The sequence below is a fragment of the Miniopterus schreibersii genome, assembly GCF_964146895.1.
Source record: "Miniopterus schreibersii genome assembly, chromosome: 14".
In the NCBI taxonomy this organism is placed as follows: domain Eukaryota; kingdom Metazoa; phylum Chordata; class Mammalia; order Chiroptera; family Miniopteridae; genus Miniopterus; species Miniopterus schreibersii.
In genome coordinates this window covers 35,281,281-35,299,045 of record NC_138114.1, presented here as the reverse complement: position 1 = coordinate 35,299,045, position 17,765 = coordinate 35,281,281, and the positions used below count along the sequence as shown (strand labels likewise).

Sequence of the window (17,765 nt, the reverse complement as noted above, 5' to 3'; positions counted from 1 at the left end):
CCCAGGTCAGGCTTGCTGGCTGTGTGTACATCAGCAAGCTACTCATCTCCTCAATAAAATGTAAGGATTAATAGTAGCCTGTTCCTGGGACAGCTGGGAGACTTATATTAAATCTATGATCCTACTCTCTGACGATCATTATTCACCTTTTACAGAAGAAATTGATTAACTCGCCCAGGGTCGTAGAACTAGTAGGTAGCCACATTGAGATGCAAATCCAGGTCTGCCTGAGTCTAAAACACATGCTGTTAACCACTACGTCCCACTGCCCCAAAGAGAGAAATATTGTAGGCACCAGAAGGATAGATCTACAGGCAAGAAAACAGGAAAACATGGATCATGTTTCACTTCTCCTTTAGATCCCAATAGAACTTACTTTGCCTCATTTATTTATTTATTTAATGCTGCAAATAAGAAATTTAGAAATGAGTCCTAGTGGTGTGTAAATCCTTTAAGGGTAGGGAAAACTTGTTGCTCATTTTTGCTTTCTTTGTATCATCTACCATAATGCTTTGCACATAGTAGGTGTTAAACAAGCATTGTCAATGAAATTGGGCTCATTGTGTCCATAGGTGTAAATATCAATCAGTAGCCTTTAGGCTACTGGGCACTCCAGGCTCCTGAGTGGGTATCCATCTGGCAGTTCACAGAGTACTGAATTATTAATATATATTTTGTCTTCAAGCATTTCATAGCATGGTGCCACTGCTGGACACTATCTGAATGAATCTTGACCTTGCTTCTTATCTAACTATATGACTGTACATAAGTTACTTAGCCTTTCTAAGATTCAGCTTTCTCATTTGTAAAACAATGCTATTATTATAAAATTACAGAGGATGGAATGATAACATAGATAAAGCACTTAGTATAGTGCCTGGCTCACAGTAAGTGAGCCTATTATAATAATAATATTATATATAAATTATTATATATAAATTGTTATAATTAAATTATAATAATTAAATTAAAATATTAAAGAATACTTCCATATTAAAGTGTTGGGGTTTTTAGAATTTTTAAGCATGTGTGGGAAGATAGGATCAAGAGACTGGAATGCAGAGGACAGCTGTCTTGGGGTCAGACACTGTCAAGACGACTGATTTCTGGGACACAGATTTGCTGGGAATTATTGTTAAAAGCTTCAGCTGGGGAAGATGCTCCCTCTGGGGATCTCTGAGTGGTGTTGACCATGGACGTGGATCCCTCTCTAGGGATAAAAATTTCAAAGGGCATAGACTTTCCTAAAGTGTTAGTATCAAGCTTCTTGCCCTTTGGGTCTCCATGGATTAATTAAATTGGTTCCCATTCTTTACTTCTGTGGACCAGGTTTTAGGTAGACCTGCAGTCTGTTTTAATAAGGATTTGCTCAGGAAATAAGTTGTGTCTCTCATCTTCCAGCCCAACCTGATTACCCTTGGGAAGCAGAATTGTAGTCAGGATTCTTTGTAGGGCTGAGAATTCACAGTAGGGGATGTGGCTGCTTCTCAGCTATGCAAACAGAAAGGCTGGAGCTGCTTAAAGCTATTTCATTTCCACCAACTTTATGGAATTTCTACAAAGTAGGACTGTTCTACAGGGTGGAAAGTGGGGTGGGATAGGAGAAAGAATCCCAGATGCCTAAGACACAGTCCTGACCTCAGGAATGTGTAACTTGGTGGAGAGATGGATATAACAACAACTAGCTATGATGCAAGGCAGAATGAATTATGAGCCTTGCTCATGGAAAAAGCAATGGGCTGAGAAAGCCAGAGAAAGGAGAAATGCCATTTAACTGATTGGAGGAGAGGGACCATGATTTTTGAAAGTAGAAGAGTGGGGAGAGAGCATTGTAGGTGGCTGGAGCAGCCTGGGCACGGTAGCATGTGCTTAGGTAAATAGGGCTGGTCAAGTTGTGTGGGTAACTGGAGTGTGGGTGACGTGGAGGATGCCGGAGCGGGAGGAGAAGCTGGGCTAGATTTTGAATTCCACCTTCAAGACTTTCTAGGGCCATTGTAGGTCTTCCTGGGCTTGTGGTATCCCTGGATGCCCCACGCCCTTGATAGCAATCATATTAAAATGCATATACACCTAACTTTAAGGCTGATGTATAACGGTAAGAGCTGAGATGAATGAGTTGAGCTCTCATTGACTAGTTTAGTGTACCTGTCGATGTAGTCCTAGGACCAGTGCCAGTCTAGGAAAAGTTTAGAATCAGTTTGGGATGAGATAAGTACAGAACTTGAGAGAAAACATTTAGAAACTTTAATAGCAATTTGACATGGCCACAGTAGCCAAGCCCAGGTTCTGGATTGAACACCTGGATCAGGAGTTCACTCCAGGTCCAATCATCTGTGGCCGGAGAGTAATACAGTATAAGGTAGACGAGGGTTACAGCGAGAGAGGGCAACTCACAGAAAAGACTGGTCCAGTGGGCCCTACCTTCTGTCCTTCTCAGTGTTTTAAAAATTTATTTTCTCAGTCAGCCTCCTCACTTCTCACCTTGCTCCCCACCCACAATCCCGTTTGAAATGAAAGGGGAGGTCCTGAAAGGTGGCACCATGGTATGGACCAAGGACTGGACCAAGTGTTCGGAGACCCGGATTGTGGCCTATCTCACCCCACTTGCTTCACATCTCTGCGTCTGAGATTTAAGGTTAATTAGAGAGGTGGTTTGCTAACATGAATAGTCAGTGCTCCTAGGAAAACAAACACAGCAGAATCGAAGTCTTTCATCTCTGCATCCCTGAACTCAGCACAGTGCCTGGCCCAGAGCAAGAACACTGATAACGTATTGAAAACAGGAGAGAGCCTTTAAAAATAAAATGACAGTGGATCACATTAAGGCAGTAAAGACAGAGTATGACCCAAACACATGCAGTATTATGGGCGTGGAACCCGCTAGCACTTGGCGAGTGCTGATTTGTGCCAGTTCTGTGTTAAGCATAGGTGCTATTCCCGTACTGCTGGGCTGTGACAAAGCACCCCAAAACTTAGCTGTTTAAAACAACCATTTTATTATGCATATAGATTCTATGGGTCAGGAACTTGGGCAGGGGATCATGGGGATGGCTTGTCTCTGCTCCGTAATGTCCAGGGCCACAGTTGGGAAAATTTGATGGTCGGTGATGACTTGACAGCTGGGAGCTAGAATCCCCCGGAGACATCCCTCACAGGACTGGTGCTGGATGCTGGCTGTTTGCTGGGACCTCAGCTGAGGTTGTCGACCAAAGCCCAGGCTTCCTCACAGAATGGTGGCTTCAGGCTACTAGGACTTCTGACGTGGCAGTTCAGGTTCACAAGGCAAAAGCTTCTTCGTTTGATAACCCAGCCCCCAAAGTCAGCCGGCATCTTTTCCTCCGCATTCTATTGGTCACAGGCCCATCCAGGTTTAAGAACAGGGAATTAGGCACCACGTCTTGAAGGGGTGAGGGCAAGGCTCTCCTAGGGCATCTGGGATGGGAGATGTAGCTACGCTGTATTTCACAAGTTCAATCCACCGCGTGCGCATTAATCCTTCCACTGTCCTCGGAGGAGGTATTACTGTCTAGTTGCAGATGAAGACACTGAGGCTCAGGGAAGTTAAGTAACTTGTCTGCGGACAAAGACAGCACATGGCAGCCCTGTCTCTACAAAGCAGGTGCTCTCCAACAGCATATATGCTGCCTACAGGAAGTGGGAACTGAGAGAAGGAAGACGCTTGAAGGCCAGTTCTCCCTGCGTAGGATCGGGAGTGGGTAAGCCCCCCCCCCCAAGCCTGATGTCAGAGTTGGTATCCTCTCCAGGCTGCGAAGGAGTCGGGTTCCTGTGCGTAACTCCCCAAGGTGTTGCTCCCGGGAGGCTATTGTGATTGTGTGTACCTTTGATGCCTCAAGTTTGCCAGATGTGTGCTGGCAGAGGGGTTGCCATCCTCCCCCTCCCGGCCTCCCACAGTTGTTCTGTCAGAGACTCTGGGGAAAAATGGTCTGGAAAGCTCCGATCCTTTCCGTAAAGACAGCATGCAGAACCGAGTGCCAGGAATATCTTCTGGGTCATGATCCCCTTTTGAGCTCATCTCTTCCCTCACGTTCAGACAAGGACTCCTTCTTCCAGGAGGGCATCTCTGATGCTCTCATGATACTTACAATTCGAATGTCCAGATGATACCTGGCACTTACTGCTTGCTCTGTTATGTTCTAACCCCCAGGGCATCTTCTCAGGCCCCAGAGGGCAAGGGCCCTGTCTTATTCTGCTTCGGTTCTCCCTCCACCACAGGAGTGATACTTTGTTCTTATTAGGTAGATACTTAATAAATACTGATTGATTAGATCAAAGGGCCTCATAAAGTTTATGATTATAACAGGAGGACACATGTGCACCTTTGAAAGCAGTTTTGAGGGCCTAAAGAGTGCACAGGCATTGTGCTAGGTGCTAATGACCCTTGTGATCCAGGAGCAGCAGTTGAGAAAATCAAATATGACCCTTCTGGCACTCTGCAGCATGAGAATAATGTATCAAAATGGGTGTCTAGAAGTAAAGTATCCTTGGGGAGACCAAGAGGCCTTCATTTCAGGTATATCTGAGGCAAGTGCTATAAGGTTACAATGCTGCCTGATGACTCTAGAGTCAGATATTTAGAAAATCCCTGAATAGGGTTTTTAAAATCCAAAGTCCTGGCTTTAGCTTCTCCTATAAGTTGTTTGAATGATCACTGTGGCTGGAGCTATTGGACAGGAAAGGATGTATCTTACTCTTTTCTATTTCAAACTAGTCTTCATGTAATAAGCAAATTTCTCTACCTTTCTTTTAATTTGCCACCACTTTACCTCAAAGTGTTCCTAAAAGCCACAACCTTTGGAAACACCTTTGAATGTTCAAAATCAGCTGATAAACCTGCTCATAAATTATGAGTGATCAATATCAGTGTTTCACCTTCACTCATTCATAACATAAACTCTTGATTCAAATATAACCTTATTGTATAAAACTATTTCCTTAACAACATCACCATCACCAAGGAAAAACTCCCTTAAATAATTACCTTGTGATATGAAAGAAAATGTAAACATTTTATTTGGCAGTTGTTCCTGAACACATGAATAAATAAATGGAAAAGTACATATTAATATTTCTTTTTGGAGCAACAGATACCATTCAATGCTTATTTACACATCTTCACTGCAAAGAACAGTTACACAATTCAATTTTCTCATATAAAAGGTAACTCCCCACACCACTGGACTGGACAGTTAAAGATGGAGATACTGGTAGTGCTTGGGCCTAGCAGTCTCAATGTTTGAAAGGCATTCATTTGCAAGTGTGATAAGAAGAGTCATCATGCATTGAGTTCATCCGGACCATGTACTGTAGAAAGTTTCTGATGGCAGCCACAGAATTTGTGTGTCATGCGCTTAAATCAACTATGACATGTTTGTAAATCTGTGTATTCCCCTTAAAACTGGAAGCAAAAAGAAAGTTACGTTTATTAATAGACACATGTGTGAATGATCTTGGTGCCTGAACATTTAATTCCTGAAATTTCACAAATTTGGCTTTCTCTGCATCCCAGTTATACACTTGAGTGAAAGAATAATCACTTCCAAGAATTGCATATTGATAGTTATTTATCTGAAGAGGCTGGAACACCATAGATCCTCGTGACGGCATCCTCTGGATATCCTGAAAGGAGGAGCCTCCCCATTTCATTACTTTGGAATCACCAATGAATCTTGTCAAGCAAATGTACACGTCGCCTTTCACTGAGAAGTGCTTTACCGCATATACATCCTCCATGTTAGGGATGTCAGTTTGGTTAGTGAATAATTGTGTCGCTTTGTTCCACTGATAAATTACAGGACGCTGGGAACTACTGGACAGGATTAAATGAGGCGTTCTGAGTGCCTGAGGTGTTCTGGCTACTTCTAGATATTCCACATCAGTGTCCCTGTACCACGCATGTAAGGATTGATGGGAGTAGAATCCATTTCCATTCCATTTGTAAATGGTAGTAAAACCAGCTTTTGAACTGTCAGCAACAACAAAGTACCAGTTGTTTTCAATCTTGAATGTTTCAATGTCATTGGGTTTTCGGATTTTGAGAATTTCTATATCCTGGATTTTTATGAATTTATTCGCAAAACTGTCTCGCTTATAGATGTGAGAGCCACCAAACAGCTGGGCCACAATAACATAGAGCTGAGTTTCAATGACTATAGGCTTGCATACTACAGTGGACGTGCCTGGGAAAAGACAAATGAGAGATTAGTGGGATGGTCATCCTCTTTTGGAGCATGCAAACGCTGTCATATCACATCCAACCTGCACTAGATGTTCAGAACTCATGGCTATAGCCTGAGTTTTTTTCTCTCATTTCTTGAAGAGAGAAAGTATTGCTTTCCCTAACACATCATGAGCTAATCTTTGTAATTGTAGGGAAAATGGCCAATTATTGAGCACCTACTATGTGCTTTGCCAAATCATCTCATTAAAATTTCCCAAAAGGTTAAATGATGAATATTATTATCTTCCCTTTTGCAGATGAGCAGGCTGAAGCTCAGAGAGGTTTAGTGCTGCTAGGAGAAGGCAGAGTTAGGATTCAAACCCCGGCCTACCAGCATTGCTACGGGGTGGACAGTTAGGTGTTCCAGGGCTTCCATCTTGGGCTTGGATCCTACAAGGTTCTAGAAGTTTTGAGTGGTGGTCTAGGGAGCCCACAGCTCTACCTGTAATTGGCTTGCTCTAAGGGTGAACTGCTTCTTGCTCTAGAATAACCTGACTTTCCCCTGAGAAAGGAAACCGATACTACTTATCATTTTTTTGAACCTTCAGGTCACTGGTGGCAGGAGACAGGAGAAGGAAGAGGGGTACATAGACAATGCTCATGAATGTTACTTTGGGAAATCTCAGAGAACACCATGAGGTCTGTCAGTGGCCTAGCTCAGTATCCTTTTATTAATAGGTTCTGATCTCCTAGGCGGAGCTTGACTTTGGGAAATCTAAAGAGACAGGGCAAATCAAGGCCCCAGGCCTTTTCTGACTGCAGCTTAGGGGGCTCTGGGGCAATAAGTTCTTCATCAACTTTTTCTACTAATTGGTTCCATCTATAGGCAAAATTATTTTATTTGTGACTCTTCAGGACTCAACTGATTGTGTGACCTTGGAAAAATTACTTAACTTCTCTGGGATTCAGTTTTCTCTTCTGTACAAAGAAGGTTGGGACTAGATCAGGGATGGCCACTAGATTTCAACTATGTACCCATGTTGATTGACTGGTGATAATAGTGACTGCCTGGATAGTGTTGAGAAAGATTCTGTGGCCATGTCTGCCTGGAGAGTGCTGAGGAGGATTCTGTGGTCATGCCTGTACTCTGCAAGAAAGAGCACCACGGTAGATTAGCAATGTCTGTTTGGGGATGAGGGAAGGGATGGTGACCGCATATATTACATCTATTTGTCATTTTATACTAGATGATACATTCTTTTTTTTTTTTTTTTTAAAGCATCATTCCCAAGGGAAGTGCTTGTTGTTGTTTTGTGTGTTTTTTTAAAATATATATCTTTATTGATTTCAGAGAGAGGAAAGGAGAGGGAGAGAGAGAGATAGAAACATCAATGATGAGGGAGTCATTGATCGAGCCCGCAACCAGGCATGTGCCCTGACCGGGAATCGAACCCCGATCACCCGGATCCCAGGTCGAAGCTCAACCGCTGAGCCACGCCCGGCAGGGCTAGATGACACATTCTGAAGTCTGCAAATACATGATTCATTTCTTTCAAGTGCTCATCTAAAGATTCATTCAAAACAATTGATGGACTGTGCACAGGTAAGGAGAGCCTGGTTTTAGACTACACAAAGCCCTGCTGTAATCCATTGGAAAACAAGGGGGGGTGGGCTTAGGGAGAAAGGGAAGCATAGTCTTTCTCCTTGAGAAAGAAGGAAGATTCTAGAAGGGCCTCAGTTTGGAGGGGATTCCTTCATCTGGGCTCCTCACTCTCAAGCAAGCCCCAGACCTGTATTGATCCTTTGAGCGATGGGGCTGATGACCACCAACAAAATCTAATTATCACCTCTCAGTCTTGTCTAGGAGCTTTTAGGAGCAGATTTAAAGGTGTTAGAAGCTAAAGCTGATGTAAATATTACAGAGGGTGCCCCATGTTCTAATTTATGACTTAAAAAAATTTTAAGTTGTTGAAGTGAGAAAGGAGCCTAAGAGATCAACTGAGTAAAAGTTTTCATGGAAAAGAAAAAAAGGGGTTTCCATGGTCCAATTAAATGCAAAAAATACTAGAAAGAGGCTTGTTTTTTTCACTGCAGGACTCCTCAGAGCCTCTAAGGTATATTATTATGAATCTCCAGGAGGGAGTTATGGTTCACAGATTTATTGGACCACAGAACCCTTTTTGTCACAAGCATACATTAACATTTTGCAGAAGTGATATTTGTGCAACAAAGTTTGAGACTCACTGATCTAAAATAACCTCCTTATTTTAAAGTTAAGAAAAAGAGGGGCCCAGTGAGAGAGTGGCGGTTTACCTCGTCAGTTTGTGGCAGAACCTGGATTAGAACTCCAATACATTTTCTTTGAGGAAAAATCATCCACCTTTTATTGTATATTTACTAAGCTAGGTCCTATGCTAAGTTTCTTGAATATGTACTTGCATTATCTTTGACAACATGTGAGCTAGGTATTATTATTCCAGTTTTACAAGTGAGGAAATTAAGGTTTAGGGAACAATTCTGGATCACTTAGTACATGGTAGAGATGGGATTCAAAATGTCTCTAAGGTTGCCCGATATCACTCATCTTTTCCTGTTGCCCTTGGCCCAAGCAGCTTAACTTTCCACTCAAACTATGGTTAGGATTCTCATACCTGTAATGTTGTCATAATTCCGGAAGGTCTTTTCTACATGGTCCCATTCAAGGAAAATGCATTTTCCAGTAAAAGGCTGAGCGATGACTACATACTCATCGTTCATATAAGAAAAAGTGTCTATGGACAGCGATTGATAAGGCAGGTCTTGAGACTTTGCAAATTCTGCAGAAATAGGAAGTCACGATGAGTAACTGTGCTAGTCTATGTGTGCTAATGTTTCTGAGTAACTGTGCTAATGATCTGTGTGCTAGATCTCAAATGTCCATAACAAATGCATTTATTTTAGAAAAACAGTAAAATGGCAATTTTTCTTTGTTTTTAAACACATGAAGTTTTAATAGTTTATAATATTTTAAAAATTAAATTGCTTAGTTGGTTTTTGAGATATAAAAAATATCAGTTCCTGCACACACAAAAAAGGTAGCCCTTCTTTGAATGTTATGAGGTGGAATAAATTGGAATATATTACCTGTAATGATGCAATCAAAATCCTTGGAGGAGAGACTATTGATTTTGCGCTTCTTGTATTCTGGGGGGCCTTCGCAGTAGATGTCTTCCACAGTTGCATTGGTGTGGCCGAGCCATTCCACCAGCCACTTCAGTTTACAGTCACAATTAAATGAATTCCCTCGTAGGTCCCTGAAAGACAAACTTCAGCTGTTTTTGCTCTATGAGGGTCCTACCTTCACAAGTATGACTTCTATTTCAGCAATTAATATGTGCAGAATGCCCCATAATCTACCTTGAACCTCACTGATCCACTCTGGGCTCAGAGTTACCACAGTGTACCCTTGCAGGCCACCCCAGTCAAAGGAACCTCATAATTCACTCCTTCTTGGATTCAAAGGCAGCTGGTCTAGAGCTGTGCTGTCCATAGAAATATAATGTGAAACACATATGTAATTTAAAATTTTCTATAGGCACATTAAAAAAGTAAAAAGAGCCCAGCCAGTGTGGCTCAGTGGACCATGCACCAAGAGGTAGCTAGTTCGATTCCAGGTCAGGGCACATGCCTGGGTTGGGGGCATGCAGGAGGCAGCCGATCAATGTCTCTCTATCATTGATGTTTCCATCTCTCTCTCCCTCTTTCTTCCTCTCTCTCAAAAAATAAAAAATAAAAAACCCCAATAAAAACATATTTAAAAAAACTAACTAAATAAATATATAAGTAAAAAGAGACAGGTGGAATTAATTTTAGTAGTATATTTTATTTAGCCCAATACATACAAAATATTATCATTTTGATGTGTAGTCATTATAAAAATTATTAATAAAATATTTTACATTCTTTTTTTATATTAAGTCTTTGAAGTCTAATGTGTATTTTTATATTTAGAGCATATCTCAATTTGGATGCTAAATTTTCATCAGAAATATCTGATCTGTTCTCAAATTTAATAAAATTTCCAGTTAAAAAAAAAAATAGATTCATGCACCCAAGCTGTTACAAACAGACTTAAAAGCTTTCCAATAATTGAACCAAGACTCAGTTTTTAAATTTAAATTTTGTTTATAAAAATTAAGTAAAATTTACAAGTCAGTTTCTCAATTACAATAAGAACACATTTCAAGTGCTCAGTGACCACACGTGTGGCTACCATATTAGACAGCTCAGGTCTAGAGGAAAGTATGTAGTGGTGATTGTATCATATTTAATTAAATCGAGTGAGCTATTTGCTTTTCTTCTTCCTCATAGACATAATTAATCCTGACCTAATTTCATGGTCTACAAATTCAATTTTAAGAGGAAATGACTTTGACACAGCAGAGGTAACACAGACATGCAACAGCTCATGTTCATAATACACTATACAGCTAGCTAGTTTAAATTTCCACATATGATCCAAACTCACCAAGTTCTGTTTATTTGCATTGCTCTTGTTCATAAGTTCCATCTCCTTCCTAAAACCCTTCTTCATCACACAGAATTCCTATAAGTATTGCCTACTCTTCACACAGCACATAAATAATTTTTAAGTGTTGAAGCTTTAAAAATTTTTTAGGGAACACAGTCAAGAAATCCACTAAAAGGCAAGTTGGCATAATCCTATACTTCTTAGATAGATAATTCTTGATTTGGGTGTATCCAAGTAGGCCCAAGAGGCCAAACCCATTATGGGATTCCCTGGAGAGACTGAGACAATTTCAAATGGGTTTATTTTATTTTTTGTTAGTGCGAGGTACAGGCTGATAGAAGGATAAGTCAGAGGGTCCCCAAATAAGTTGTATCCTGAAGTTGACCATGGAGTGTCATCTAACTTCTAAGACATTCATCAGTACTGACCTCATCTCCCAAGAATATTGTGACCCAAAATACTGTGTCAGCTTTTCTGGGCTATTGTTAACCAGAGCAGATAACTGTGCTCTGTTGGAGACTTTCTTGGAAGTGTCCTGATCCTGGCACTCTCTTGGAAATAAACCATCATTCAGGAATTGGGGTAATAGGCATGGAGGAGGGGCCGGGGGAATACTACAAGGAACAAAGGAAGTTTTTCATTAGCTTACTGATTTGAATGAAGTTAAATACTGGGTTTAGGAGAAAACCCAACTGAGATTTTTTGATTTTGGAGAAAAGTTGTTTTGAATAGTTTATAGCAAAGTACCTGAATAATAAGAAATCTTTTGTTTTCATATAGCCTTTCATTTGTTCCTGTGTTCTACCTTATGGCATTTAAATACCTTTCTCATATTCTGGAAGGCACTTGATGAAGCTAAATTGCTTCTGAGAGCCTTAGGCATATATTACTTGCTCTGCTTACAGCAAAATATACAAATTCCTTACAAAGATCTTTCACTCTGAGGCTTAAAAGTCAAAGTTTGAAAGCTCTTTTGTTTGAAAAAGGGTCAAAAATAATTAAGTTCATTCCCTTCCTGGGGCTTAAGCCAAATTCCTGGGGATTAAGCCTAGAGTTGTTGTTCAGTCTAATGAGAGAAAAGGCAAACTTTCCTCCCTTCCCCCACTTCCTGCTCCATTTCTGTTGACTGACCAACCCTGGGTGTAACCTTTCATCTTTACTCAGTCAGTTTCCCAGACTCCTTTATGTTTTTCCTTTGTAGTCCCATTTCCTGGACCTCATGGGAAAAACAGCATCTAGAAATTCCTATCTAGGCCCCCTCTTCCCACCCCCTCAAAGTCCCTTATCATCACTCCTCTCCATGTAGACACACACTTTGTCAAAGGAATGTCTGGGCATTATATTTTCGTAATTTCAGTGATAAATACCATACAAGACAAACATTAGTCCAAATGAATTTAAAAGTCAAGCCAACTTAAATTCTAAAATTCTAATTTAATTTTAAAGCCAATTAAAAAATTTAATTATCAATACCAGGCTTCTTTGTTAACTATTGCAAATTAGTTAATCAATCAGGTCCTCTTACACATTTGTTAAAGAATCCAGGCCTTTGAAAATATCTTTTGGGAGTGTCTGGAGATTGTTGTTTGCAAGGCTCCTGGGAGGAAAGAAAAAGAGTAAACTGTAGTCATAAACTAAATAAATGTATTTTATAATAAAGCTTAGTTATGAGTCCCTTTTGTTCTTCCCAGACTATACTAAATTACTTGCCATGCTCCTTCTAAGATACTAATCAGCCTCGTGCGATTGTATTTTCAATTCCTGGCTTACTTTCTTCTCAACACTCACTCAGTGGCACTTCATGTGTCGGTGGTTACCGCCCTCCCCCAAATACCAGCAAAAATCATGTTTGGGAATTGATCTTTCTGTTTAGAACAGATGAGAGATTCACACTCTCAGACACTCAGTCCAGGGGATCTCACAGATAGTGACTAAACCTGTGATAGCGTGCATCCCCAAATGCCCTCTCCCCTCCCCCACAGGCTGCCCCTTCTCTTCCCTCCCTCCTCACTTGCTCCAGAGGCAGCTAAACGTCCAGCTGACAGAGCCAACAGTCCAGAGTTTGGGGGCCCGTCTAACCTATCCCTTCACCTGTACACTCTTTCTTCTTTCCAAAGTACACGCCTCCTTTTTCTACGTTGTTTCCCTTTCAGTTCCATTCATTCCACCTCAGAAAACAGCTTTCTTACAAATACCCACCATCCGTCCACCGACCCTCTTTAATCATCTCCTTCCCCTCTCTTCCAGTTCTTGCCCTATTAGCACAGGAACTGTTTTCTCTTTCTCCTTCCGTTTGTTCTCCCTGGATCACTAGAATGATTCTAATTAAGGCCAAAGAGTAGGAAATAGTCCTGATAATATCCAGGGAAGGGAAATGTGTCCATATTGCAGATGCTGTCTGATGGGGAAGGGATCTAGGTACTGGTAATTTTCTATTTTTTAATTATCATTGTACATATTCATGTTTTATATACTTTTCTTAGGAGTGTTTTTTCCCACAATAAAAATAAAAAGTAAAACAAAAAAGCGTATGCTGTCAGCCTCCAAAACCCTTGAAAATTTAAATTGTCTTTAAAAACGCTCTCAAAAGTCTTCTATGTCTTCCACCTCCTGTAATTAATATGAGATTTCTCAAGTGTAAACATTCAGGACATTTAAAACCCATTTTTAAGTTAATTACGTTGTTTTTCTGAGTTTTGGAAATTACAACTAGATTGGAAAACTTTTTCAATGAACCTTGGCACATAAGAATGGGAACTGAGTCAGAATGTTCCCGTCTCAGTGACAGTCTGTTTTGTGAGGAAGGGCAGGGATTTGGAGTCATTCTGAGCTTGGTTTGAATTCTGAGGCCACTGGTTCCTGGTTGTGTGATTTTAGTTATGCGTCTTCTCTGAGGCTCAATCTTTTCATTTTCAAGTGGAAGAATAATACTTCATGCCATAGGTTGTTAGAAAAAGTAAATGAGATTACTCAGGATGGACTCTTGCTTTTGGACTACGTTCAAAGGGCAGCTGGGAGGAGGAAGGGAGGGAAAGAAGGAAACGGGCTTCTGCTTGTCCACTGCCCAAGAAACAGCACTGAGGAAACTGACCATCCTAATAACTGCTAAGACTGTCCACCTACGTATGCAGTACTAATAAAATGCTGCCAGAGAAGACTATTCAAGAGGATGTGTCCGTAACTCACCTTACTGCTTAGTGGTTGAAAGAAGAGATTTCCTGATGGTTTAGACCAGTCCAGACTCACTCCCAAGTTTGTGTCTTAATTTATTATCTGGCACAATGTGTGTTAAAGTTCTCATGCTAACTTCTCCTCAGTGGACATCCTCCCCCAGAAGCCAGCACACACTGCAGTTGGCTGCAGGGCACGAGCTTGGAGGAGGCTGGGTCATAGGACAGTGGGCATGAAATGATGAAACAGCAAGTCCTGAATTACTGCTGCCAGTAGGGCTGCATAGGAAGAGGCACTCTGTTCGCCATGCTGCCCAAGGCGGTTCTTTTAAGCAATGGGGGATCTAGGAGCTCCATTTCCTACCCAGAGGAGTAGAGCTCTAGGCCTCACGTCCCCCCGTGAAGGCTCCCCACAGAAGCAGCTGGCGAGATGGTCGGAGATAGAGACTTGGAGCTTGGGGCTTCAGGAGTAGAGAGATGGGAATTTTTCATGACAAGATGGACTTATGACCAGCGGATTTGGGAAATGGGGCTGATGAAGACAGGCTAGACTGATGGGCTCTAAAATGAGGCATTGTGCTTCTAGAGGACATCTTGTGACTAGAAGGCTCTCACCCAAGGAACCAGAGGGTGGAGGAGGCAGCGCAGTATGAGGGGTGCCAGAGGGGAGAACGGTGGATGGATTTACTGCACTCAGTCAAACCCCTTCCTTGTTCCATCGTTAAAATTCAATTAAACACTTACTCAATGGACTGTTTCTCAAGGAGATAGGATGGAGCTTCATGTCAGGTTTTGAGGGGTAGGCACGAGAAGCCTGCCTGAACTTATAAAAGAAGCAGAAACAGGAGGAAGTAAGACTCAGAAATGAGAAGGAGGCTTCTGGATGCCTAATGAATTGGAGTTTAGACAGCTTTCCTATGTCTCTTGGAGGCCTCAGTGGCATTGGGTTACATTTGGAAAAGAAGAAAGCAGGCAGCAGGGATGTGGGCCGAGATTGTCTTAGGAAAGGAATGCTGAAAGAGCCTGGGAATTACTCTGCAAAAAATGTAACAGGGCCCTGATATAAAGCAACCTCTGGTACGTGTTGATAGGTACTTGGTGAAGGGTGCACTGGACACGTAGAAAGGGATCATCAGAGCCTGCAAAGTTAAGAAAAGGAATGTGAAATGCCCCCACACATATATTTGCTGTGACCGGTCAGGAGTTTTTACCAATTCCCAAGGAAAGAGAAATTGGAAATGTTAGAGGCCCACTGCACAACTGGGAAAAAATATTTAATCTAGCATTGCTAGAGTAGCAAAAATTGGAAGCAACCTACATGTCCATCAGTAAGGGATTGTGTAAATTAATGATAGTTCATACTTAACATGAAATGTTTTGCAGGAGATTTTTTAAAATGATGTAGATCTCTATGATTTGACATGAAATGATGCTCAAGTGAAAAAAAGAAGAAGTCAAAGATTACTATATAGACTGTAAACCCACAAGGAAGGGAGGGTATATGTCTATAGATGCATAAAGGTCTGGAAGGAGGTATAAAAACTATTGATGGAGCTTACATTGTGGAGTGGCTGGAATCTTTCACTTTTGCTATGTAGCTGCCTGGATAGTGAGAGTTTTTCATTATCAAGCAGGTATTATTATTTTAAATTAAGAAAAAACAAAGAATAACATTGAATTGTTAACAGAACCCCTCTGTATACGTAATGGTTCTGTCCAGTGAGGATTCAGTCAATCTAAATCGTCATCTGACTGCATTCATAAAGTTCCAAAGTTCCAGGCTGGAATGCAAATGATTATCACAGTCAGCTTCATCACTCTCAGGAAGGTGGCTTTAGCCAACTTAATTTAACCTCTTTAGGTTTCTGTCTTGACATCTGCAAAACTGAGTAAAGAATACCTCTTTCATTTATTGTGAAAATTAACACATACAGCTGTGAGTATTTTTATACACATACCTTTGAAATGGATTCCAGGTAAATTTTGTATCTGCAGGTGAATTTTTAAGCCTTATGTCAGATAATCAAGACCATAAAATTAATCTTTTTCTTTGAAATTGTTGTCAAAACCACTCATATTTAATACCTAAGCACCTTTAAATGCTCAATTCAGGAAGCTGAGATCACCTATTCTTTCTGTCTTTTTGAGTAGAAAGAACTCTAAGCCTTGTATTCTAAAATGTCCCATCTTTTACTGTTTCTGTCTATATCTATTGATATATGTGTGTATATACATCAGTAACACATCATTATGATAGTTCTTTATTGCTGATGTATATACACACACATATATAACATACTGCACATACATATATACACACAAACATAAGTAATAACTAATATCATTATTCATGTCAATAAAATTTTACAAGTACAAAAAAACATTTTTAAAGGAGAAAAACAATAATTATCCTGGCAAAGGCAACCACTGTTAAGATTTCACCGTATTTTCTTTTAATCATTAATACAAAGCCCATCTCATGGGGACATTAATGTGGAAAACAAGTATTTCCAGAGAGCCATCTACCCAAGTCTTCAGACCTCCCCTGTCTCCTCTAGTGTAAGCTTGAATTGGTGTGGGAGAGCTCCTTGCTTTGCAAGTCTTTTTGCTGGGTGAGGGTCAAGTCAGTGCTGGATATTGAAACTGAGTACGAGTTCTATCAGGAATAAGAGAATAATGAAGGAGAGAAAGGCAAGAACATAGAGGGGGCTATGAGAGTTGTCAGGAAAAGACTTTCTACATGGTATGATTGAAGGAAACCAGGCTACTGCCCAAGCTAACCCTCTGCCCATCAGCTTGGTTTCAAGACTCCCTGGACTCAGCAGCGCAGTGTGGTGCAAATGGCAGGGACCACAGATGGCATATCTGGGTTTGAGCTCTGGCTGTTTCCCTTTCCATGAAGTGAATGGTCACTTTGTCAGAATGATCTCGAAGCTCTATTTTAACTCTTAAATCACATCTTTATACTTTTCACTGTGAGAGGCATATGGCTTCATCTTTAATAATAATGAGATGATACTAGGAGAGATAATACTTTAAGCCACATAGATAAGTCAGAGAGTTTGACCACAGGCTTTTATAGGGGCTAGGAGTGCACTGGAATATCTGAAGGGGGTGGGTGGGTAGGACTGATTGGGAGAGGAGTGGAGACAAGGCAGTGAGAAACATTTCATCATTGTTTATTTTTTAAGGGTCATTCTGTAGTGATACTGGAAGGATTCTTACCACTGTATCCCCAGTGCCTGGCACAAAGTAAGCCCTCAATAGATACTTTGAAATGAATGAGTGAATGGGGCAGGCTGGAGTGGAGGAGAGGAAGGGCACCAATCTAGACAAAGAAAAGAGAGGATGCTTCTATTAGGCCCCTTGTACCAAATCACTGAGCTAAGGAAAAAGTGCAGAGCCCTGTGAATTACCATGGTCACCCACCCTCCTGTAACCTAGGCCCTCTGCTTACAAAGTGCCCTCCCTCCTTTTAGCCTCACTGTGGTAATAATTCCAAAGCAACGGGGAAACTCTTTAAAACGTGTCTTTAAGTAAGCACCTTGCTCTAGGTCCTGATTCACAGTCTACCTAAGAAATATTCTTTAATATTTCCCCCAGAAAACTGCCCAACTGAACATCTAGTTGCCTTGAGCCCAGCTGAGAAGATTCAAGCATTCTCAATGGCAGTCTTGCCTTCCTGGTGGAGATGATGACCACGCCTCTACTTTGGTGTTTTCATAGTTTACCTGAGAAAACCCCTGATTATGACTATGGAAACGACTGGAAAGTCTTCTCTCTAAGGCAGACCAGACTGGCTCAGACAGCACGTTTGTTTCAGTTCCACTAGGCGCTGCTGCTAAGAAAGCATTGCCCACGACCATCTGGGTGCTCCCAGACTCCCCGCAGTGCAGATCCTCAGTTT

The 17,765-nt window shown here is 41.2% G+C and overlaps 1 protein-coding gene across 4 annotated transcripts in view; it reads right to left on the bottom strand.

The window, feature by feature from the left end:
• Positions 1–2,980: 2,980 nt before the first annotated feature.
• Positions 2,981–17,765, bottom strand: part of LGI1 (leucine rich glioma inactivated 1) — a 33,777-nt gene continuing 18,992 nt past the window's right edge. For 3 of the 4 annotated variants that reach the window (XM_081158890.1, XM_081158891.1, XM_081158892.1), the window contains 4 exons: positions 12,214–12,285; positions 9,302–9,471; positions 8,830–8,994; positions 2,981–6,197 (listed from right to left, as the gene is read on the bottom strand). In XM_081158890.1, coding sequence (XP_081015016.1) covers positions 5,362–6,197; positions 8,830–8,994; positions 9,302–9,471; positions 12,214–12,285 — 1,243 coding nt within the window. In that variant the 3' untranslated portion in view covers positions 2,981–5,361. The remainder of the gene's footprint in view (positions 6,198–8,829; positions 8,995–9,301; positions 9,472–12,213; positions 12,286–17,765) is intronic. The other variant, XM_081158893.1, reaches the window with a different exon arrangement.